This window comes from Rutidosis leptorrhynchoides, chromosome 5 (assembly GCF_046630445.1).
Source record: "Rutidosis leptorrhynchoides isolate AG116_Rl617_1_P2 chromosome 5, CSIRO_AGI_Rlap_v1, whole genome shotgun sequence".
In the NCBI taxonomy this organism is placed as follows: domain Eukaryota; kingdom Viridiplantae; phylum Streptophyta; class Magnoliopsida; order Asterales; family Asteraceae; genus Rutidosis; species Rutidosis leptorrhynchoides.
Window position 1 is genome coordinate 78,840,968 of NC_092337.1, and position 26,026 is coordinate 78,866,993.

The following is a 26,026-nucleotide window of genomic DNA, read 5'->3' on the forward strand; positions in this document are numbered from 1 at the left end:
AGCCATAAAATGTTTATTGGGCCATGGGAAGCTAAAAAAAGTTATACATATTCTTTTATTGTTTGTTTTCCTTTATAAAATGTAAGTTCTTTTCAGATGACATGTATGACAGTTATATTATACGGAGTATTTTTTACTAATTTGATGACTAATTAATTTACCATTAGTTAGTCAGAGTCATGTAATAAATAAAATTAAACTTTGAATTCTAATTTGTAAAGTAGACTCTATCTTCTAATTGTTTGTAAGAGATATTGATGCCGGGATAACTTAAGGGGCTGCAGGTGACAAGTCGTATATGTTGGAGGACTGCTTGCGGCTCAACAAACATTCTATCTTTTATTTGTTATTTGAATTCCGGTTATCTTTTATTTGATGTTATCTTTTAGTTTGTTTTAGCTTTGCCTCAATTCACGGATAGGATTATATGAAACGTGAGTTGTTGGTTTTCAAGCTCAGTTATTTTTGATTTTATCATTAGAAATAAAAGTCACAGTAAGCCTTGAAGGCTTTTGGCTCAAAGTTCATTATCGTGTTCGATTACTTTGTTGTTTGGCCAAGTCGATCCGTCATGAGATATTATATGTGACAAAGTACGTGCATGAACGTTCTTCACATATCACAATGTGACCTTTTTGGGTCATTTCCCCATTTCAAATGCATAGGAATATAATCATCCCTTAGATCAGTAGTTGAGTTAAATTTCCATAGATCCATCTTCCCTCTCTTCAGGAACTCAACTATTAATAAATTCGATATACGTACTTGGGGGTTTAAAATAAACAAATCTAGTCTCTTTGTTTTTCCAGCGGAGTGTTAGAATGTTATAATTCACCCATGATTCTTATTGATCAAAGAGGCCAAATACATAGTACATAATCTGATCTCATATCCCTTGATTTTAGGGATCCTACATTTAATATGAGATATGGATAGATATGCCTACATTTAATGCTAGATATTACATAAGATATTGTCTACGTCTAATATCCGTTAACATCCCCCCGCAGTTCGAGCGGGAGAGGAATGAACGGTCGAACTGGATTAAAATGCTAAAAAAATTAAATAACATTCTTCTGTCCGAGCAGACTGATATTCGTTGATGTGGTTGCGTATTGCTTGACTGCGTTTCCTTTTCCGTAGCTTTTTTTTTTTTTTTACGCCGTGGCTTGCTTTGCCTAAGGATTGAGCAGGACTTGAGCATAGAACTTTGTCGACGATAACCAGTCTTTATCGGAAGAGATTATTATTCTTATTATTAATTTTTTTTCCGAGGTTTGGAACCTAGTCTAGCTAGGCGGCTCAGCCTCACGCCGATTGAGCGGGATATTTACGGGTCGTCAAGAAAACTTAATTTGACACTTGTCTTTCATCTTGCAATCCACTTGGTTGTCAAACGTGGACCCTAATGTTGAATAAAACTTCCACTATGCACTCAATAATTGATGTTTGCATATTACTATCCCGTGAAAGGATTTTAAAAGTGGGTTCCATGTCAACATATTATCAAAGAAAGAATCCCTTATTATATTAATTGAAGTTTCAACTTTATAAGTTCAAAATACCATTCTGAGATTTCTGAGGCTACCTACTGAAAACAATCAGCTCCACAAGAAGTGAAATAACAGAATGTAAAACCAACCCAATACCAGAAAAAGAACAGTGGCACATATAAATTTGGCCAGAAAATTAATATCGACCAATAGAAAGAAAGAGAGGTGAGATTAAAAAAAATAATCTCCGTGGGAGATTTCAAGATCAAGAGTAGAGGTACGTTTTTATATATATATATATATATATATATATATATATATATATATATATATATATATATATATATATATATAAATTTTTTCTTTTGAAAGAAATTGAAGAACAAAAAGTCATAGAAAGAAGACGGGGGCTGAAACGGTGTATATTTCAACCGTGATGTTGATGCTCCGGTGGTGAGATGGTGTATATTTCAACCGTGATGTTGATGCTCCGGTGGTGAGATGACGGTGTATATTTCAACCGTGATTTGAATGCTTTTTGCAGAAAACTGAAAAAGAAAAGAAATATAGAAGACGGAAGCTGAAACGGTGTATATTTCAACCGTGATGTTGCTGCTCCGGTGATGGTATGACGGTGTATATTTCGACTGTGGTTTGAATGCTTTTTGCAAGAATTGAAAAACAAAAGATAGATAGAAGACCGAATTAAAGGTTCGGTGGTTGATTGGAAGATTTGATGGGCGGTAGAGCAGAAGCGCCACATATTCGGCCGACTAGGTTTTGGATCAAACCCTCTAATACCATGTTAGAATGTTATAATTCACCCATGATTCTTATTGATCAAAGAGACCAAATATATAGTACATGATCTGATCTCATATCCCTTGATTTTAGGGATCCTACATTTAATATGAGATATGGATAGATATGCCTACATTTAATGCTAGATATTACATAAGATAATGGCTACGTCTAATATCCGTTAACACGGAGTACATCTCGTACTCTGACTGGACATTAATGCAAACCGTGACACTTTTCAGATAGCTTAAACACAAGGTAACACATGTAGTCTGTATCTAGCGACAGCGTTTCATTTTCAACAATTACCAAAATTTAGCTTAACAAAACCTACTGGAATTAACATATTCTGAACAAAGAAAGCTAGTTTCAAAAGCATGATGGGATGTGTTAAGTTTCCACCAAATGATTACAGTCAATACTTAGGATTCATAACCAGTTGGTACTTTAAAGGAATTTAAGCAACTGCAACTATTACATTAACATTAACATACTAATAATAATCCACATCATGGTGTTTAGTTTCCATCAATCAAAGTTGTTGTTGTTGTTGTCTTGTGTTTCTATCTTAATACTATCACCACCAACCATCTGACCTACAGATCTCAGAGCATCACCAAGCATCTCTAATTGATCATCACCAACTCTTTGTCCCTCTTCAGTGAGTTTCTGCTCGCCTGTCAATTATAAATACATTCAATTTCAATTCATTCATATCCATACAAGTTATTATAACACAAGATTATTAATGTGCAATTAATAATGTTATCAACATGTTCATATATAAAAGAATGAATGAACTCTCTAACTTTATATGTTGACATGGGAGGATCTGGATAGCATATTAAAAAAATAGAATAATCAAAATTTACCAATGATGCGTGATTTCGACGATTATATTCATTAATCATTTTCATAATCTTTCGGTCCTCGTCACTCTACATAATAAGTATAACAAGCATATTGAAGACATCACCCAAAATACATATACAAATAATAGAAAGAAAAAAAAAGTTGAAAAAAATATAGGAAGAAGACATACTGCCAATGGATAATCATTGAGATCAAACTGAGGATAGCTCTCCCTATTATGCTCTTCCATGATTTTCTGCTAAGCTGCCTATAAGTAAGAAAAAGAAAAAAAAACCAAAAATATATCACACACGCAAAAAGAAAACTATTGTTATAAAATATCTAAATTGGATGTTAATTTTATTATTATTATATTTCTTGCATAGTAATATTTTATGCTATAAATAGACATGTATGGTAGCCATTTAAGGTGCACCATTTCTCTTGAAATATCAATATCAATATTTCTTCTCTCCTTCTTCTCTCTTTTTCTCTCTTTGTTCTTATAACCATTAAAAGTAGTTATAAGCCTACTTAATTATAACACGTTATCAGCACGAAAAGCTTAGTGTAATTAAAAGATATCTCAAACGATCACGAATCACTAATCAAGGTATGAAATTATTAATAATTTTCAGACTCGAATATATCAAATTTTGGACTACTAACATTTATATTTATGTTATTTAAGTTATATATGGTCGGTTATACCACCTGAATTATATTTCTGTAATCTAACTTTTACTAACTTCACTAACATTTATATTTATGTTATTTAAGTTATATATGGTCGGTTATACCACCTGAATTATATTTTCTGTAATCTAACTCTTATTAACTTCACTAACATTTATATTTATGTTAATAAGACCTCATGATTGTACGCAACACGTCATTTGACAACACGGTACTTTATGTACGCAACACGTCATTTGACAACACGGTACCATGGGTCGAGATTAATTCCGATCAATACGAATACGACGGGGTCTTTATATGTTATCTAACATTTATGATTACTTATGCAATTAATCATTATTTATTTCATGCATACTAATGTTTATTCTTAAATTTATAAATCTTAAAAGTTAAAATAAGAAAAAGTAGTTTGTATTTTTATTAAAAGTAAATCTTAAAAGTTAAAATACAAAAAAGTAGTTTGTATTTTTATTAAAAGTAAATTTTAAAAGTTAAAATACAAAAAGTAGTTTGTATTTTTATTAAAAGTAAATCTTAAAAGTTAAAATACAAAAAGTAGTTTGTATTTTTATTAAAAAGTAAATCTTAAAAGTTAAAATAAAAAAAAAGTAGTTTGTATTTTTATTAAAAGTAAATCTTAAAAGTTAAAATAAGAAAAAAAGGGATGGTAAAATGGAATAGTTTTTTGTCAAAAATGAAGTATTGAAAATGAAGTGGTCTCCTTCTATAACTAAAAAAAATATATATACTTTTATCAAATGAATTTTTTTGTGGCCGACAATTTCAAACACGAGTCCGTGTTTAGTTTATCAAGAATATCTCTTGCTTTGGTGAAAGGTCACGATCACGATATCAGGTGTTGTGAAAGAATTTAAAAATTGGTCAAGTGGCCTTTTAAAAACTAGAAAAAAAATTTAAACAAAAAGTTTTTTTTATATATTTATAATTTACGGGTAACGTAAAAAAAAAAAAGGAAGTTTTTTTTTAAAAAAAAAAAAACAAAGAAAGTGTTTAAATGAGTTTTACAGAAAGGGGGAAAGCAAAGTAAAAAAAAAAACTTTTTTCCAAACAAAGGTAAATGAAAGTAGGACTTAATACAAGAAAAAAGTAAACATCTCCTAGACGTGATAAAATCTATCAATGATAAGTATTAGACTTGATGAGCTAAATGTGACAAAAATGTTTCAACATGTCTTATGTTAATTTTCTAAAATAAGTTATTATTATTCTGAGTTTAACACATATACATATGTTAATTAAAAACAACCTTTTTGTTCTTATGTAGTGTTGGGTTGCAATTTTGGTTGTATGCCATAATTCCATCCAGTAGAGTGACAATAGAAAACTTTTGATGATAATCAATAAAAAAAAATTTTCCAAACTTGTCAAATGTTTTGTTAAAAACGTGACCGTTGAAAAAAGGAGGTTGAATAATAAAACTTAAAAAACAAATTATTTTTTTAAGAGTGTGCATCAAAATGGCCCGTTTAATAATGGGGAGTTAAAAAGATAGTCAAATTGTTTCAACGAACAAGGGTTCAATTGGATGTTTCTTAAAAAAAAAAAAAAAAAATTCCAAATTTCCAGTTATTTGATTTAAAAAAAAAAAATCCGCGGGTACGGGTGATGGATCCAATGGATCCGCATTCACGACCCGCGGGTGCTATCCCTAATTGTGACAAGTACAAATCAACTAAAAGTCTAAAAAATAAATGCTCTTATAGGGACCAAATGTTCACAATAATTGCCTAAGCTAGATATGAAACAAATAGTTCATAAAAAAAAAAAAAAAGGTCGTTGTGCGTTTTCGGGATGATAGCCGAAATACACTTACAAAAGTAGGTCAGCCGTCAATTCTTTATGGCCATATCAACGTAGATCAATAAAATCATTTATGGTTTTGATAAAAGATTAATTAAAAATTAATTGTTTTTTGATCTTGGATTCTCGGTAACAAAAGCAAAGGTTGTTTTTGGTTGCCACAACAAACAAGACAGAGGTTGTTGACTTTTGTTGTTAAACATGGCACAAGTGAACAATAACAATAAATTATTTTTTTTGAAAAGAATAATGATGCGTTAATTTTATTGTATAAAATAAAATTAAAGAAAATGGTTTTCATTGATGACTATGAACAAACGCAAACAAAGTGTTTGTGGTATTTGGTGATTAAAAAAAAAGTGCATCTAAAGCTTCTACTGAAAATAATATGCATCTAAAGCTTCTACTGAAAATTAATGTGCAAGGTACAACATATAACTATATGGTCAAATTCATTTGAGCCTTCGGAGTCACAAGTATATGATGTATATATATTACTCAATTAACAAAATAGTAAATCGAAATTAATTCATATGAATAGTAAAACGAAATTAATTAATTTACTATTCACATAAAAAACGCATATGATAAAAAGCGCATATTATAAAAACGCATATGATAAAAAGCGCATATTATAAAAGCGCATATGCTGAAAAGCGCATATGATGAAAAGCGTAGCGCATATAATAAGCGCATATGATAAAAAGCGAATATGATGAAAAGCGCAGCGCATATGATGAAAAGCGCATATGGTGAAAAACACAGCGCATATGATTAAAAGCGTATATGGTGAAAAGGATATATGATGAAAAAGCACATATGGTGATTTATAAAAAAAAAAAAAAAAAAAAACACATATGGTGATTAATGGAAAGCACATATGGTGATTAATGAAAAGTATATTGTGAAAAAGAATCACAAATGTTTCTTGAAAGAATTCAAGGTAAGATATATGAACCAATTCATCCATCATGTGAACCATTTTGATATTTCATGGTTCTAATAGACGCATCTAGCGGATGGTCTCATATTTATATGTTATCAAGCCGTAATATGGCATTTGCAAAGTTTCTTGCACAAATTATTAAATTGAGAACACATTATTCTGATTACACCATTAAAAGGATGAGACTTGATAATGCTGGTGAGTTAACATCTCAAGCATTTAATGATCATTATATATCTACAGGGATTGTTGTTGAACATCCAGTTGCTCATATGCATACACAAAATTGGTTTAGCTGAATCAATAGATAAACGCTTGCAGCTAATAAATAGACAATTGATAATGAGTACAAAACTCTCAATATTTATATGTGGACATGTAAATTTACATGCTGCGACATTAATTCGCATTATACCATGTGGAAGTCATAAATATTTTCACTTACTACTTGATTTTGGCCAAGAGCCAAATATTTTCCACCTTATAACATTGGTTGTGCAGTGTATGTTCCAATTGTATCACCACAACACAATAAAATGGTTCTTCAAAGAAAGATGGTAATATATTTTGGATATAAAACATCTTCAATCATAAGATATATTGAACCCATGATGGGTGATGTTTTTACAGCACGTTTTGCTGATTGTCATTTTAATAAAACATTGTTCCCTAGATTAGGGGGAGAAAAAAAAATAAAAAATAAAATGATGCTTCATGATGTGAACATCAATTAAGGTATATTGAACTCGCACAAAAGAATGTGAAACGAAAGTTCAAAAATAATGCATATGCAAGAACTTGCAAATTAATTACTTTATGCATTTACAGATATAAAAAAAGTGACTAAATCATATATACCAGCGATAAATGCTCCAGCTCGAACTGAAATTCCAAAAGCTGGCAATAATGTCATTGTTGAGTCTTTGCCACGCATCAAACGTGGAAGATCAATTGGTTCCGAAGATAAAAATCCTCGAAAAAGAAAATCAGCTGATAATGAGGTAAAAGAAAGTGTTCAAGAAGAACCGCAAATCAATATTCCTTCTACAGAGGATATTGATAAATGTAAATACTAAAATTGCGATAAACTATGCAATATTATGGAACCGAAATGAAATTAAAATCTCTATGAGATATTTTCATATAATGTTACAATGACATCATGAATAAAGATGATGATCTGGAACTAAAATCTATCATTGAATATACAAAATGGACATGATTGAGCTCAATGGAAAGGAGCAATACGAGCTGAATTAGAATCGCTCGATAAAAGAAAAGTTTTCGGATCAATCGTTATCACTTTTAAAGATGTGAAACGTATGGGATACAAATGAATTTTTATCCGAAAAGAAATGTGCAAATGAAGTTGCAAGGCAAAACTAGACTTGTAACTCAATATTTTCCACAAAGACCAGAAATGAATTAGGAGGAAAACTTATCCTCCTGTAATGGATACAATTACTTATTAGACACTTAATCAACCTGGTAGTTATTTAAATGCATCTCATGAATGTTGTTACTACTTATCTGTATGGATCACTTAATAGTGATATATATGAATATACCTAAAGGGTTAAGGTATCATAAGCATCTAATGTAAAACCCAAGGGAATATATTCCATTAAATCACAAAGATTTCTAAATGGGTTTATACAAATGGGACGTATGTGGTATTACCGATTAAATGACTACTTGATAAAAAAAAGGGTATAAATATAAACTTATTTTGCACGTATGTTTTATAAAAACAATGTTCGGATATGAGATCGTAGTTGTTTATGTCAATGTTCTTAACATCATATGAACAAATAAAGAGATATATGAAATCATTCAACTTCTAAAGAATTATTTTGAAATGAAAGATCTTGAAAAAATCAAGTATTACCTTGGATTGCAAATTGAGCATATGCCTAATGGTTTACTTGTACATCAAACAACTTATACCGAAAAGATTTTAAAACATTTTTTTTAAAGACAAACTCATTGTTGTTAGATCACTCAATATTGACACTGATCTATTTCATCCCTGCGAAGATCATGAAAATTTTAACAGATCGGAAGTTCTATATTTTAGTGCAATTGAGGTTCTTATGTATCTTATAGATTATACAAGATCTGACATTTCTTTTGCAGTTAATTTGTTGACAAGGTTCAGCTCAGCCCCTACCAAAAGACATTGGAATGGGATCAAACAAATAGTTTGATACCTTCGGGGAACTACTGATTTAAAATTATTTTATTCTAACGTTTCAAAACAAGATTTGGTTGATTATGTATATGCAGGTCATTCATCAAATCCTCATAAAGATAAATCTCAAACTCGATATGTATTCCTAAATGGAGGTACCACAAAATCATGGTGTTCTTAAAACAAACACTTGTTGCAACATCATCAAATCATGACGAAGTGATTGCATTATATGAAACTACTCGAAAATGTGTTTGGTTGAGATCAATGACACAAATCATTATTGATTCTTGTGGACTAGAACGCTATAAAAGACTAACAACTATCTTCACCAACAACTATATATGAAGATAATGCAGCTTGTGTAGCGACCCGACCAAAACCGTTATTGACGGCGCCGCTACTTAGGTCCCGTTGCGTGGTCATAGTCCCTATATGAGACGCGTTTGACCAAAATTATGTCGCATTCATTTGAAATGTGCATGACTTGCAAAGTTTAGTTCACCAGACGGATCGATAACGAGTTTAAGTTTACAAAAGTAGTAAAGTACAAATGAAATATCTTGCGACATAATTAGTTTAAAATCACAGTTGCTATAAATAGCGTAAGCATGTAAACAATATGTTTGAATCCAACGGTGCTATCACTAGCGTATGCATGTATGTATGCTTGACTCCAAGCATGAAATCAGAGTGTATGCATGTATGCTTGACCCCAAGCAAGTATGAATGTACGCGGAAGCATGTATCAAATAGCCAAGTATGAACCTGAGAAACATATAGAAAACTGTCAACGAAAAACGTTGGTGAAATCATAGATGTATTTGTAAACGTATATTTTGAACCACAATAGTTTGTATAGATGATTATCCAAATCGTATTTATTCCGAAGAATGTAGTTTGTATTGCGAGCACCCAATTACCAAAGCTTAACTGAATCTTCCCTCTGAATTTTGAATATAGTGTTAGAACATACACTATGCACGTTGAAATTATATTTCATCCACTAACGGTAGCGAACCGTCTGAATGAGGGTTCGTTAAACCCGTATGGCCACACAACATAATCACTCGCTTACACTTACACCCTGCAAGTGGAACTAATGATAATTGGATTGAGGACTTTTGTTCTAACTCGTCTGTATCTTTGTATTCGTATTTGTGTTCAAAGTATAAAAGTATGAAAAGTATATATACATGTGAAATGTATATAAGTATGTAATGTATATGTTTCTCAGCCCACGATTTAAAAGAATAAAAGTTGTTGAAAAGGTGGGACTATGATCTCACCTCGAGTGCACGAGTATAAATGTACTTCACAAAGTAAACGTGTGCATGAAAGTTGCTTAGCCTTGACCTAAACAAATAAGTTGTATCAATTAACCGGTTACGACACAAGGTCGGGCGAAATGTGTTCAATTAGTCCTATGGCTCGTTACGACTCGATTAAGTATAGCATGTGAATCACGTTGTCAAGTTTCATACAAGAAACAAGTGTAAAAGCATGTTAGAATGATTGTATAAAAGTTTGGTTAAGTTTGACTAAAAGTCAAACTTGGTCAAAGTCAACGAAAAAGTCAACGCGTTCGGGTCGGGTCCCAAACTATTTTTCTAAGCTTAGAAGTCATATATGAGCATGTTGGCCAAGTTACATGTTAATCGGAGGTGCGTAGCATAGCAAACATTTCGCGTGAAATGTGACAAAGTGAGCAGAATCTGGCCAGGTGATTCTGCGCGCCGCGCGGGGATGTGGCGCGCCGCGCCACTACCTGGGCAGAGAATTCTGGTCAGTTTTTCCAAGTGTGCACGAACCAAAACCTTTTCCAACCCAATTCTTGACCCGCAAACACTTATAATGCCTATCATATATCGTCGAAAAGGTATTTTGACGAGGAATACAACTAACCACATATCATCAATCAAAAACATCATTTACAATAACCGAAAACTCGTCAATTGATCAAGAAAGGTTTATTTTCAAAGTTTCAAGTTCGTAAAACGTATTTTATGATTCGGGAATCCAATTTACACATACGATATGCCGTTTCGAAGGTAATGAAGCATACATTACTACTAAACACTAACAATTAACATTCCATGGCATTTAAGCATCCAAAAGTTCATGTCAAGAACTATCAAACCCTAGTCAAACATCACAAAATCATTAATCGGGTTTTTGAAGTTTTCTTAATCAACCTACACATCCAAATGTGGCTAATGATACTAGTAACACAATTAAAACATGCACTTTAACAATCTAACAACATTAACTCATCCAAAATCAAGGATTAAGCAAACCCATTTCAAAAACTCAAACTAGTTACTCCAAACCACAAATCGAGCAAACAAAACATATATTCATGTTACACACGAGCCATAGACACTAACTAACACAATTTCAAGTATATAAAACGAATTTAGAGAAATTTAGTGTTTTAGAAATGTTACCCAAAATGGATGAAATTGGTACCAAATCGAAGAGGATGATGAGAGGATCACGAATATGTAATTTGTTTTGAAGTTTGCTTCCCGATCCGGATTTAGATGATGAATTATGTTTGTGTTCTTGAGAGAAAAAAAAGAAAGAAAGAGAGAGAGATGGAGGGATTGAATGGTGGTGATTGGGGTGGACTAGTTGACCTAGTCAACTAGTTTGCCCCGTGTCAATTTTAGTCCCTCGAGTTTAGAAGCGGGTGCGGGATTTAACCAAACGAATATTTTAAAAACGCTCGAGTAGACGAGTGATGTTATAATTAAATAACGAGAATATTATAAACGTTAGTCAACGGAAATTGGGAATTTAAATAGCGAAAGATATTATTAAAAAAAAAAAAAAGACGGTGTTAAAAATAAATTTAACGGAAAAACGCGGGATGTTACATTATCCACATCTCAAAAGAAATTTCGTCCCGAAATTTAGTTGGAAGTAGTAGTTGTTGAATCTTCCTCGAGATTTTGTGTTGCCAATTCTACGAATGAGGGAGAAGTACGTTCTAGGGTATTTCAACGAATTTTTGACGGTCGGGATCATATGTTGTTTTAAGGTTTGGCTTCACGATTTATGGTTTCAACCGGTCCTCCTAGGAAGTGAGGGTTATCGTCGATAGTGAGTTCATCAAAGGAGATAACAAGTTCTTGTTTCGCAAAACACGTCTTTGAGTTGATACATCGAATGTAGGATAAACGGAGACCCAAAATGAGTCGGAAAAGTCTAAACGGCTAGCGACGGGTCCAAAACACCCCAAGAATTTAAAGGATCAAAATATCGCGGATTTAGCTTCCTACGTTTTCCCGAAACGGATTGCACCTTTCCAAGGTGCGACTCTTAACGTGACGCAGTTTCCCACGTGGAATTTGAAATGTTTACGTCTAAATCGGCGTAGCTCATTTGGCGACAACGAGTCGTGTTGGGTCTTTCTTGGATATGGATAAGTTTTCTCGGTCGCTCATGCATAATCCCGGTCCCGGTGAATTGGTCATCGTTTACTTGGTTCGACAAAAGGAGAATGACGTTTCCGGTCATATAAGGTTTCGAAGGCGTGGCGTCAACACTCGAATGAAAATCATTGTAGTACGAGGATTCGGTTAAAGGAAAATACTTTTCTCAAGTAAATTTGAAGTTGGTAATACAAACTTGTATTATGGTTTCCAAGGTTTAAATCGCATGTTTGTTCGGTCCGTCGGGTTGTGAATGGTACGCGGTACTCATGTCTAAACGCGGTCCCGAGGCTTTTTGTAAGGCACTCCAAAATCTAGAAGTGAAACGAGGATCTCGATCCGAAACGGGGTACATTTCCCTAAGGCATATTGAACAAGTTTGCTAGGAATTGAAAACGTTAGCTAGGACAAGTTTCTCAAGAAAATTCGCGTCGCGGAAGATTTATCGGTTTCCAAAAACGTTCGTCGGGGCAAGTTCTTATCGGGTTTTTGAAAGAAAAACGTTCGTCGGAACTATTCACCCTCGAGGTGAATACTAGTATAACGTGAAGAGTCTCTCTCCATTGAGAATTTAAAATAAAAGATTTCCTGAACCGGAATTACGAGTGTAAGGCGAGAGAAGTTTCCGCCTCGATGCGAGCATAACGAGTAAATTGTAGTTAGTCAATAAGACTGCGCGAGGACGAGCTAGTATACCCGTGTGACATACGGTTGAAGTCGAATGGAATCGGTAATTCATTCGGAAGCATAAATATAATTTGACAAAAATTGAAGGTGTGTCCCCGGTATGGTTGCTATAAATATTCTCGGAGTTTTCGGATGTCCAAACCTGAAAAGATGAAGTCATGTACATGGCACATGGTGGTGTTTAGGTTGATCGAGTCTAACCACCATCACGTGTCACTAGAACTTTGGTATGTCTTACCGTAATATAACCACGTTGATCGAGTGTCGTTATATTACGCTAACTCATACCTCCATTCCCACATCACTCTATAGATTCAAGTTCGTGTAATCGTGAAGTTTAAAATAAACAAAGTGTAACGACGTCTCTAACGTGACTCGTATTGAATCGAAAGAATTAGTGCAACTATAAAGAAGCGTTCCCCGAGGGAAGTGTATAAATGATTGTTCACGTCATTGCGGTTCAAGTCAAGCGATAATGCCCTTAGGCACGAAAAGAGTAACGAATCATGATAACAAAAAGCACGCAACCGTAGTGATAATTAGCGATGACGATACTCACCTAGAGTAGTGATGGTAGTAACAAGAAGTGGTAGATAGTAAGGAACACCGGTGTGACACCGATAGTAAGTTGAAACGGTGGCGAATCATAATCTGGGAGACAGGGTTCCCGGACAAGTGTGACCAATGAAGTCGTTGTCATCCTTACGCGCATGAATCTTGAATTTACGTGTGTTACCAGAAAGTGGCGGAATACGAGTTCGTATGATGAAGGTTGGGTACCATTAAAAAGTTTGCCTAAGAATGATTCAACTATAATGCACAAGTAGTCAAGTAAGTGCTATCTATAGCAAATGTATGTCAGAATGCAAATGCTAACTATCCGGTTGTAGTCTAGACTCACTAATGCGTCCTAACGACTCTGTTAGACACACTAATGCACGTCCTAGTTCCCTACAACCAACGCTCTGATACCACTTGTAGCGACCCGACCAAAACCGTTATTGACGGCGCCGCTACTTAGGTCCCGTTGCGTGGTCATAGTCCCTATATGAGACGCGTTTGACCAAAATTATGTCGCATTCATTTGAAATGTGCATGACTTGCAAAGTTTAGTTCACCAGACGGATCGACAACGAGTTTAAGTTTACAAAAGTAGTAAAGTACAAATGAAATATCTTGCGACATAATTAGTTTAAAATCACAGTTGCTATAAATAGCGTAAGCATGTAAACAATATGTTTGAATCCAACGGTGCTATCACTAGCGTATGCATGTATGTATGCTTGACTCCAAGCATGAAATCAGAGTGTATGCATGTATGCTTGACCCCAAGCAAGTATGAATGTACGCGGAAGCATGTATCAAATAGCCAAGTATGAACCTGAGAAACATATAGAAAACTGTCAACGAAAAACGTTGGTGAAATCATAGATGTATTTGTAAACGTATATTTTGAACCACAATAGTTTGTATAGATGATTATCCAAATCGTATTTATTCCGAAGAATGTAGTTTGTATTGCGAGCACCCAATTACCAAAGCTTAACTGAATCTTCCCTCTGAATTTTGAATATAGTGTTAGAACATACACTATGCACGTTGAAATTATATTTCATCCACTAACGGTAGCGAACCGTCTGAATGAGGGTTCGTTAAACCCGTATGGCCACACAACATAATCACTCGCTTACACTTACACCCTGCAAGTGGAACTAATGATAATTGGATTGAGGACTTTTGTTCTAACTCGTCTGTATCTTTGTATTCGTATTTGTGTTCAAAGTATAAAAGTATGAAAAGTATATATACATGTGAAATGTATATAAGTATGTAATGTATATGTTTCTCAGCCCACGATTTAAAAGAATAAAAGTTGTTGAAAAGGTGGGACTATGATCTCACCTCGAGTGCACGAGTATAAATGTACTTCACAAAGTAAACGTGTGCATGAAAGTTGCTTAGCCTTGACCTAAACAAATAAGTTGTATCAATTAACCGGTTACGACACAAGGTCGGGCGAAATGTGTTCAATTAGTCCTATGGCTCGTTACGACTCGATTAAGTATAGCATGTGAATCACGTTGTCAAGTTTCATACAAGAAACAAGTGTAAAAGCATGTTAGAATGATTGTATAAAAGTTTGGTTAAGTTTGACTAAAAGTCAAACTTGGTCAAAGTCAACGAAAAAGTCAACGCGTTCGGGTCGGGTCCCAAACTATTTTTCTAAGCTTAGAAGTCATATATGAGCATGTTGGCCAAGTTACATGTTAATCGGAGGTGCGTAGCATAGCAAACATTTCGCGTGAAATGTGACAAAGTGAGCAGAATCTGGCCAGGTGATTCTGCGCGCCGCGCGGGGATGTGGCGCGCCGCGCCACTACCTGGGCAGAGAATTCTGGTCAGTTTTTCCAAGTGTGCACGAACCAAAACCTTTTCCAACCCAATTCTTGACCCGCAAACACTTATAATGCCTATCATATATCGTCGAAAAGGTATTTTGACGAGGAATACAACTAACCACATATCATCAATCAAAAACATCATTTACAATAACCGAAAACTCGTCAATTGATCAAGAAAGGTTTATTTTCAAAGTTTCAAGTTCGTAAAACGTATTTTATGATTCGGGAATCCAATTTACACATACGATATGCCGTTTCGAAGGTAATGAAGCATACATTACTACTAAACACTAACAATTAACATTCCATGGCATTTAAGCATCCAAAAGTTCATGTCAAGAACTATCAAACCCTAGTCAAACATCACAAAATCATTAATCGGGTTTTTGAAGTTTTCTTAATCAACCTACACATCCAAATGTGGCTAATGATACTAGTAACACAATTAAAACATGCACTTTAACAATCTAACAACATTAACTCATCCAAAATCAAGGATTAAGCAAACCCATTTCAAAAACTCAAACTAGTTACTCCAAACCACAAATCGAGCAAACAAAACATATATTCATGTTACACACGAGCCATAGACACTAACTAACACAATTTCAAGTATATAAAACGAATTTAGAGAAATTTAGTGTTTTAGAAATGTTACCCAAAATGGATGAAATTGGTACCAAATCGAAGAGGATGATGAGAGGATCACGAATATGTAATTTGTTTTGAAGTTTGCTTCCCGATCCGGATTTAGATGATGAATTATGTTTGTGTTCTTGAGAGAAAAAAAAGAAAGAAAGAGAGAGAGATGGAGGGATTGAATGGTGGTGATTGGGGTGGACTAGTTGACCTAGTCAACTAGTTTGCCCCGTGTCAATTTTAGTCCCTCAAGTTTAGAAGCGGGTGCGGGATTTAACCAAACGAATATTTTAAAAACGCTCGAGTAGACGAGTGATGTTATAATTAAATAACGAGAATATTATAAACGTTAGTCAACGGAAATTGGGAATTTAAATAGCGAAAGATATTATTAAAAAAAAAAAAAGACGGTGTTAAAAATAAATTTAACGGAAAAACGCGGGATGTTACAGCTTGCATAATACAAATGAAAGAAGAGTATCAAAAGTGACTGAACAAAATATAAATACTGACGAGGCGCTAAAGCCATAGACGGTCTTAACGGTCATAAGTTTGATGGAAAAGAATGGTATGTTGATAAGGCTCAGAAAAAACTACAAGGGAATAGGAATTGAAACAAGTGTTTGAGCAAACCATGAAGGAGACTGTAGACAAATCACAGGGGCTAAACTTGTACATAAAAGATTTAGATGATACAGTTTCAGATGAAAACCTCAGATTCTTCTCATATACTCAAGATCTCGTAAAAGACAACCAGATTAAAATGAGATACGTTCAATCAACAACTCTGCTGATCTTTATACCAAAGCACTGCCAACTGCTATTTTCAGAACACACGTTCATAATATTGACATGAGGCATGTTCAGAAGATGTAACAACTCAGACGTTGCCTACTTGAGGGGGAGTCAACTCTATGCTGCACTCTTTTTCCCTTAGCTAAAGTTTTATCCCAATGGGTTTTCTTTAGCAAGGTTTTTAACGAGGCAGTACTAGTTATTCTCTAATAAAATTGTCATCCAAGGGGGAGTGTTATAAAATATCTAGATTGGATGTTAATTTTATTATTATTATATTTCTTGCATAGTAATATTTTATGCTATAAATAGACATGTATGGTAGCCATTTAAGGTGCACCATTTCTCTTGAAATATCAATATCAATATTTCTTCTCTCATTCTTCTCTCTTTTTCTCTCTTTGTTCTTATAACCATTAAAGGTAGTTATAAGCCTACTGAATTATAACAACTATATAATAATTAATTCAATTAATCAAACTGAAGGATGTACTAACTAACCTGAATATATCCTTTCATTGATTCATTATCCGGATCCAATTGCAAGGCTGCATGCATGAATACCAGAATAATATAATAATAATTAATATTAATATTAATATATTTAATATATACAACCGTTTAACAACCTTCACATAATAATAATAATTCCAGGTAACAAAAAAATGCTCCATTAAATAATTAAAAGAATAATAATTCATATTTTGATGTTACAATTTTTTGTAATATGATAAAAACAGACCTTTCTTAAAGCCTTTATGGATAGCATCATTGTACTTCCCTTGAGCAAAGTACACAGAACCTAATCGGCTATAAGCTTTGCGGTATGACGAGTCTAATTCAATCGCTTTTTGACAATCACTGATTGCCTCGGTATACTGTTTGGTCTGTGTGTAAGCAGCTGCTCTGTAAATGTAAAAGTACCCATTCACAAAAACAAGTAATTTAGATGATGATGATGTACATTTAGACCAATAAAAAAAACTTCTAATTGTTTGGGTAATAAAATAAGTAGTTACCTGTTGCAATAATAGATAGCATTATCACCACAAAGTGCAATAGCAACAGTGTAAGAAAAAATTGCAAACGGGTACTCCTTGAATAGCATCATAGCATCGTTACCTGCATGCATGAAAAGCACCTAAGTGAATGCAGTAGTATACTATGATACTATTTACATTTCTACTTAACCATCTTTTTTTTTATTAATAGTAATAAATAAATAACATACAACTTTTTCAACCCGTTTAAGAAATCATTACCTTTTGACTTGAAGATATCAGCTAAATTTTTAACACTCAACACCTCAACTCCATATTCTTGCATATCCTTAGAGAATGCACAAATGATATAAATGAAACAATAGTAAGTCAACAATCTTTATCATCAAATTTAAAGGTATATACAAGTATAATAGAATCCTATCAGGACACCCACGTCATTAAATATAAGTATCAAGTGTGAAATATTGACACAATTCTGGAGAACTGTAACACAAGTTTTTTTTTTAAAGTTTTTTTTAAGATTTACATTAAATAGTTAGTTTAATGTTTTGACAATACGGAGCATCTTCAATTGATAATGCATTTAGGGTAAATTGTATGATGGACCAGGTTTTTAACTATAAGTAGTCATTTAATTTTTCAGAATAAGAGTCTTTCTTTTACCTACAAAAAATATATATGACACCTTCAAGCTTCAAAACTAGTATGAGACAGCAATATAAGTTTCATTAAGGCAAAAAATGAACCTATTTGAGTAACTGGTTCAACATTTAAATATTTAAGAGATAAGAATATTAAGCTCAATAGGCAAAGCGCCAAAGCTTCTTAAAGTTCAGGTTTTGACAGCCATTTAACTATTGTGTGTGAAAATTGGCAAATCTTCACACAATTTGGGAACAATGTAGACAAAAATTAACTATTGTGTGTGAAAATGTCAAAAATAGAAAGCCTTGCGAGTTGATGATAGCCATTTAACTACAATTCAAGAAATATATATATACGAAAATATAGACACACAGAGTTGTTCTTAAGAACAATATAATTACTCTATATATCTAAATGACATAGAACAAAGGAATAGTAACCCTCAGTAGTTTCACAAACACCCCTAAAACTTTTTATATTTTCACAATTCAATCTTGCATTTTATAACACTTAACTTTATAGCTTTTACAAACGTACCACATAGTTTTCACATTTTATACTTTAACCATTACACTTCTCATTCATTATAAGTCGATCCCATAATTTTTACGCACCACATAGTTTTCACATTTTATACTTTAACCATTACACTTCTCATTCATTATAAGTCGATCCCATAATTTTTACTAACTAACAACTATTCATCATTATTATTATTATTATTATTATTATTATTATTATTAAATCAACCACATAATTTTTCACTTTATTATTGTTTAACCTTTTTTCTTATTATAAATTAACTACGTAACTCATTATATATATATATATATATATATATATATATATATATATATATATATATATATATATATATATTATTAAATCAACCACATAATTTTTCACTTTATTATTGTTTAACCTTTTTTCTTAATATAAATTAACTACGTAACTCATTATATATATATATATATATATATATATATATATATATATATATATACTCTAAAAGACAAAGGCTTTATGAATAGTTCTTTGCCATGCTTTAATCGTTTATACGTCGTGCAAAAAGGTTGTACCCACAATGACACCACACTAAAAATTGAGAACCATTATAAACTTTAGGGCGCCAAATGTAAATTCTAAGGGTAAAAAATGTAAACTTCATAGGGGTCTAAAGTTAAAGTTCAAGGGTCAAATCGTAACTTCTTTATTTTCCATAAAACTCCCCAACAAATCCACCTAAATTTTTAACCGCCTTTAATTTTTATACAACTTGGAATAGGTTTAACCGACATAACCGTTAAACACGAAATAATTTTACGAACCAAACACAACAAATTATATCCGAAACGGAGTCCCGACGCGGAGCGAGGGCTCCTCCACTAGTTAATATTAAAAGATAAAAACGTATTGATGTTTTCACTCAAGGATAAGACGATTCAAAATTGGCAAATCTAAGTTTGTTGCAAACACAAATATTAAGACAAACATGATTATAAGTATGATGTAATCTAAACGGAAAAAGATTTGAAGTTAATAGTTAATAGCATACCCCTAAAGCACAGTTGAACAACCTGCGTGCCTGTTTCTTAGCTTTATCCGGTGTATACATCCTTAATAAGCCAGCCTTTTCTTCGGCATCCAAAAATTGAGCAAAAAGTTCATCCTCACTCAAACCTGTCAATCATGAAATATTTGTAAAAAGTATAACACAAGATATGCATAATAGGGTAATATAAGAATGAAAACTTACCGATGGTACGATTATCTTGTTTGTCGGTTACACCCTACATAAGAAGTAAATCATCAGAAAAAGCATAATGAATAGCCATCATAACCGGAAATATACATATGAGCAAAAATTGAGAAAAAAAGAACATATGAAGAAGACAGAACATTAGTACCAGTGTTTGTGATGCCTCGGGAATTTTGGAGTTGACTGGATCATTAACTGTGGAAATTAGCCAATCAATCAGTACACTTATTTTCATGTTACCCAAATTATTATGAGAGACATATATACCTTCATCAACAGAACAACCATCAACGCCCTTCCCTTTGATCACAGCATTCTGAAATATACAATAAGAAATAATAATTAATTATGATACCAACAGACGTCATATAAGTACACAAAGCAAAAAATAACTCACTTTTTTTAAGCAAATGCATTTTATTTTTAATACAAAATATACTAAACGCGTTAGTTACTGATAAATTTAGTAAACTGTAATAAGTAAACATAAAACAAAATGCCTGAATCAAGTTTAAAAAATGCTTAAATCAAGTTTAACAACAACAACAACAACAATACCCAATTCCACTAGAGTGGAGTATGGGGGGGTTAGATGTAGACAGTCCTTTCCTCTACCCTAAAGTAAAAGGGAAGTCATTCCTCCACCCACGGATACCTATCGGTCCCCAGGTAGAGGAAGTCGTCCCTCCCTATTCTGTAGAGCAGAGAGGCTGCTTCCTAGGGACCTCCGACATTAGTTATGATATCAAGTTTAAAAATACTATAAACGCATTAGTTACTCATTAATGTAGTAATAAACTATAATAAGAACATATAAAAAAAATGCTTAAATCAAGTTTAAAAATAACTTCGCTCAAAATCAAAACCTCATTTCTCTTGTTTAAATCAGATATATTCCCCCAACTCTACAACCCAACTGATTTTATAGTAAATCAGGTAACAACTCAAATCCAATTGCACAATAACAAATATCCATTCATTAACATGAGACTAGTCTGGAAATCATTTAACTTTACTGGTCAAAACAGATTGATAATGTAACTAAGATAAAACTATATTCTTACCAGCAATTTATTACAAATTGATACAAACAATAATCCTCATAGAGTTTATACTCTTTGAGGATTTGATCGTTCTGTATAATTTCATTAAAATATATTAAGATAATGTTGCAGCAAAAAACCATACAAAACATTAATATTACTCGTAATATAGAGCTGGAAAAAAACAACTAATCAATTCGTTGATACAGAATATATGTAAAATATACACAAAAGAAATCTAGGGTTTAGCAGATAAACAGAATGTAATTAATTAGAAATATTACGTAAAATGATAAAAAAAAAAAAAAAAAAAAAAAAAAAAAAATTAGGTTTATAAGTCAGACCTCATAATCATCATTGATTATCACCATCGTTTCTCTTCTTATCTCTTTCGCCCTAAAAAGTTATCTCGAAGCTTTTTGATTCTAGCAGAGAAGGAGGTCGGCTCGTTTAGAATAAAGAACTGGAGGTCTGGAGTAGTATTACTCGACTAATTTATTAGGGTAAAAAAAGTTGGACAAAATTTCCCAGATAGTCCCTATATTTTCAACTTCTGCTTAAATCGTCCCTGTCAATTATAAAATGCATGATTACTCCTTAATATGGTTACTACATAATTAGTCGCTTTTTTGGCTATATAAATTGTACCGAGATTTTAGTCAAATCTACACTTCCACCACGCTCTTATAGGTGTCTTTAACCTCTGAACTTGGGTTGATGCTCTTGAAGTGAGTTCGGGTGACGGTGACTGGTTCATTAATTACCTTAAAATTTTCGTGTCCACCTAAAAATAGAGATAATAGTATCAAGTAACACACTCATTTTAATCTTAAGACTCATTATGTCTATTGAATCAACTACTTTATCTGCATTTTGACGAAAAATTAGTTGATTGTTATCCAAAAAATCGCCATTAGTATAGACATGTACTCAATTAACACATGCCTATTTTGAAGTTAAAATCCACTTGTTAGTGGTACCATTTCCAAATATGCGACAAAGAGTTTGATATGGGATGATACCTTTAGCGTTCATGAAGTTGATGGCAGACACGATGTTTGACCAAATACTAGTACCACGTGAAATGTCCCGTTCATATTGATTATAAACGTTCCATATTAATTGATTTCGTCGCGAGGTTTTGACCTCTATATGAGACGTTTTTCAAAGACTGCATTCATTTTTAAAACAACCAAAATCATTATTTTATCTATAAAGGTTTAAAAATCATTACGTAGATTATCAAATAATGATAATCTAAAATATACCGTTTACACACGACCATTACATAATGGTTTACAATAAGAATATATTACATCAAAAATAAGTTTCTTGAATGCATTTTTTACATAATATCATACAAGCATGGACTCTAAATCTTGTCCTTATTTTAGTATGCAACAGCGGAAGCTCTTAATAATCACCTGAGAATAAACATGCTTAAAACGTCAACAAAATTGTTGGTGAGTTATAGGTTTAACTTATATATTATCAGATCATAATAATAGACCACAAGATTTCATATTTCAATATACATCCCAAACATAGAGATAAAAATCATTCATATGGTGAACATGATAGTTAAAGCTAAGGGGTATATAAAATAGCTTAAATTTTACTAGGAAATACTATTAAATACGATACAATTTTACACAAGATATTTATTTATTTATTGAATGGATATACTTAAACCTTGCTACAACACTTATAGGCAGTGTACCTAATCGTACAGTAGTGTAGTTTTTAGTAAGTCCGGTTCGTTCCACAGGGAATCTTTTTCACAAAGCTTAACGCTATATTAGTTTAAATTTATAAAAATACAAATATATATATAAGTAATATTATTATTATAAAGGGGGGTTTTTACCGTTTAATGACCGGTTTGTCGATTTTAAAACTTTAGTCGCAGTTAAAAAAATGTAAACTATTAAATAAATAAAAGACTTAATTTAAAGCGTAAAGTAAATAACGATAATGAAATTGCGATAAATAAAAGTGCGATAAAATAAACTTGCGATAATTAAAAAGTACGATAATTAAAAGTGCAATTAAATACAATAACAATAAATAAAAGTACTATAATTAGAAGTGCAATTAAATATAAAATAAAGGAAATTAAATATGAAATAAAAGAATTATGCTTATTTAAACTTTCGTAATCATGATGTTTGACGTGTTGATTTTAGTTTTATGCCCATGGGTTAATTGTCCTTTGTCCTGGATTATTTAATATGTCCGTCTGGTTTTTGTCCATAACAGTCCATCAGTCATAAATATAAAGTGCGAGTATCCTCGTCAAATTATCCTTATACCCGAAGTTAAATATTCCAACTAATTGGGGACTTAAACTGTAACAAGATTTTAATACTTTGTTTAATAATTACACCAGGATGTCGACTGAATGTAACCCAATGTTTTAATACTTTGTTATCAATTATGCCAAGTGTCCTTGTACATAATTTCACCCCTGTTTTAATAATTCTAGTGGCTATTAATCCATTCCCGTGTCCGGTTAAATGAACGATTATTCGTACATATAAATACCCCGCCCATCGTGTCCGATCGAGTGTATATGGTTATTTATAGGGACGTCCAATTGTAAATCTTTATATTAACATTAACAAATTATCATTTAGTTAAACAAATATAAAGCCCATTAATAGCCCATAGTCTAATTTCCACAAGTGTCGTTCTTTTGTCCAAACTCCAATTATGGTACAAAGCCCAATTACCCAATTTTAATATTTTTAGCCCAACATCATGATTACTTCAGATTAAATAAGCATAATAATAACTTAGCTACGAGACATTAATGTAAAAAGGTTGAACATAACTTACAATGATTAAAAATAGCGTAGCGTTACACGGACAGAATTTCGACTTACACCCTAACAACATTCGCTAACATACCCTTATTATTAGAATTAAAATTAAAATTAAAATTAAAATATAAATATAAATATATACTACGTATGAATGAGGAGAAGAAAATGTTGTTTTGATGTTCACCAAGCTGCGAATTTTATACGCATGTGGGCTGGAAAAGTGGCTCATGCGATCGCATGAGCTTTACCCTTCAAGGCCATGCGATCGCATGGCCAGCTGGAGAGGCTCACATGCCTTTGTTTTTTCTGCCGACGGTTTTTAATAATATAATATATAATATATAAATAATTATAAGAATTATTTAAATATTATATTATATTTATGTGCATAGTTGACTTGTAATTTTTAGTCCGTTGCGTCAAGCGTTGAGAGTTGACTCTGGTCCCGGTTCCGGATTTTCGAACGTCCTTGCGTACAATTTAATATCTTGTACTTTGCGTTTTGAATCTTGTACTCTTGTAATTTTGAGACGTTTCTTATCAATAATTGGAACCTCTTTGATTGTCTTTTGTACTTTTGAGCTTTTTGGTCGTTTGCGTCTTCAATTCGTCGAATCTGTCTTTTGTCTTCACCTTTTATTATTTAAACGAATATCACTTGTAAATAGGACAATTGCAACTAAAAGCTTGTCTTTCTTGAGGAATAATGCTATGAAATATATATTCGTTTTTAGCATTATCAAATATTCTCACACTCGAGCGTTGCTTGTCCTCAAGCAATATAGTCTTGAAATACTAGAATCACTTCTTTATTCTTCACACTTTGTACATCAGTGATTTCTTTACGGCGGTATAAACAATGGTAGTAACGATGTGGTTTACAGTCCCACATGACTATAAAATTTAGATCCATTAAGGAAATTGGATCTTTATGAAAACATTTGATCTTTTGAAAATTAAATCTAGTTTTTACCCTAGATAAGTTTTCCGGAATAACCCTTCACCGGTGTTTGCAAAATATTTTTGTGGGTTTGGTGGGTTTAATATTTGAAAATTTTAGCTCGAAACTTGTGGTTTTGTGTCACCCACTTGCTAACCTTGTATTAGGAAAGCAACACGTCCAGTATACTTGCTCCGTATATTACCTTTCGGTAAACTACCGTCCGGTTGTAAAGGAAAGCGTTGAACAAGCAACTGTTAAGGCAATGTCCCCTGACATGCTTTTAATTATGGTCTATAACGTGTCGGACGCAATTACTATCCTTTGTAGGAGCAATAGTAAAGCTCACCCTTATAATTTTCCGGTCTGGCACAAGGTCCTGTCTTTGACCATGCTATGCAACCACCGTTCTTACGGTTGACACCCGATTTGGTTCAGATGACCTAATGAATTTCAGGTGAATTCCTAGGATTTTACGTTCAATGGTAATGAACGCATTGAAAATGGGTTTTCAGAAAACAAATCGGTTTATAATTTGATCAAAATATTTTCTCGTTCAAGCTCGAGTTTAGATATCATTGAATTCCATGAGTTTGAATTCTCAATCTTTAAGGTCAATCTCAAGGATTGAGTAATATCAGTCTTAAAAGCTGATTTTTAATCTTTAAGGAGATTATCCTTTCTGGGGATCTGATTCATTAGTCTTATCAAGCTAATTTGCACGGTGCCCCCCATTGTACGAGACAGATCCTCTCATGATTAGGATAAGTCTGACCATTTGGCGACCCTATTTGATGCTGAAGTCCGTGGATTTCCTGCTGATTTTAGTGATGACTTTTCTAGGTTTTTCATCAACCTACAGCTGGTCTGGACGACAAATTCATGACCTAAATCAAGAAGCGCGTTTCTTCTTCGAAAGACTTTAATTCCTTTTAACGATGGAATTGATTCATCGTGTTGATCCATCTCTTCTTTTCTTTCATCGGGTAAAACAGTTTAGTTTAGTCCAAAGCAAAAGTATCTTCAATTATTTGTTACAGAAATATG

The 26,026-nt window shown here is 32.8% G+C and overlaps 1 protein-coding gene across 1 annotated transcript; it reads right to left on the reverse strand.

The window, feature by feature from the left end:
• Positions 1-2,570: 2,570 nt before the first annotated feature.
• On the reverse strand, positions 2,571-21,676 carry LOC139847816 (small glutamine-rich tetratricopeptide repeat-containing protein 2-like). Its single transcript, XM_071837538.1, has 12 exons — positions 21,559-21,676; positions 20,439-20,487; positions 20,320-20,366; positions 20,169-20,202; positions 19,968-20,092; positions 18,026-18,092; positions 17,783-17,885; positions 17,506-17,669; positions 17,265-17,311; positions 3,337-3,414; positions 3,167-3,232; positions 2,571-2,971 (listed from the first exon to the last, which is right to left on the reverse strand). The coding sequence occupies exons 1-10, from the start codon at positions 21,583-21,585 to the stop codon at positions 3,406-3,408; spliced, it is 672 nt and encodes a 223-aa protein (XP_071693639.1). The 5' UTR covers positions 21,586-21,676; the 3' UTR covers positions 2,571-2,971; positions 3,167-3,232; positions 3,337-3,405.
• Between the last annotated feature and the right edge of the window lie 4,350 nt (positions 21,677-26,026).

Coding starts and splice junctions, on each gene's coding strand:
- LOC139847816 (XM_071837538.1), bottom strand. CDS start 21,585: ATGGTGATAATCAATGATGATTATGAG. Junction 20,203..20,319: donor CCGAGGCATCACAAACACTG/GTACTAATGTTC, acceptor CTTCTTATGTAG/GGTGTAACCGACAAACAAGA. Junction 18,093..19,967: donor TGTTCAACTGTGCTTTAGGG/GTATGCTATTAA, acceptor GCATTCTCTAAG/GATATGCAAGAATATGGAGT.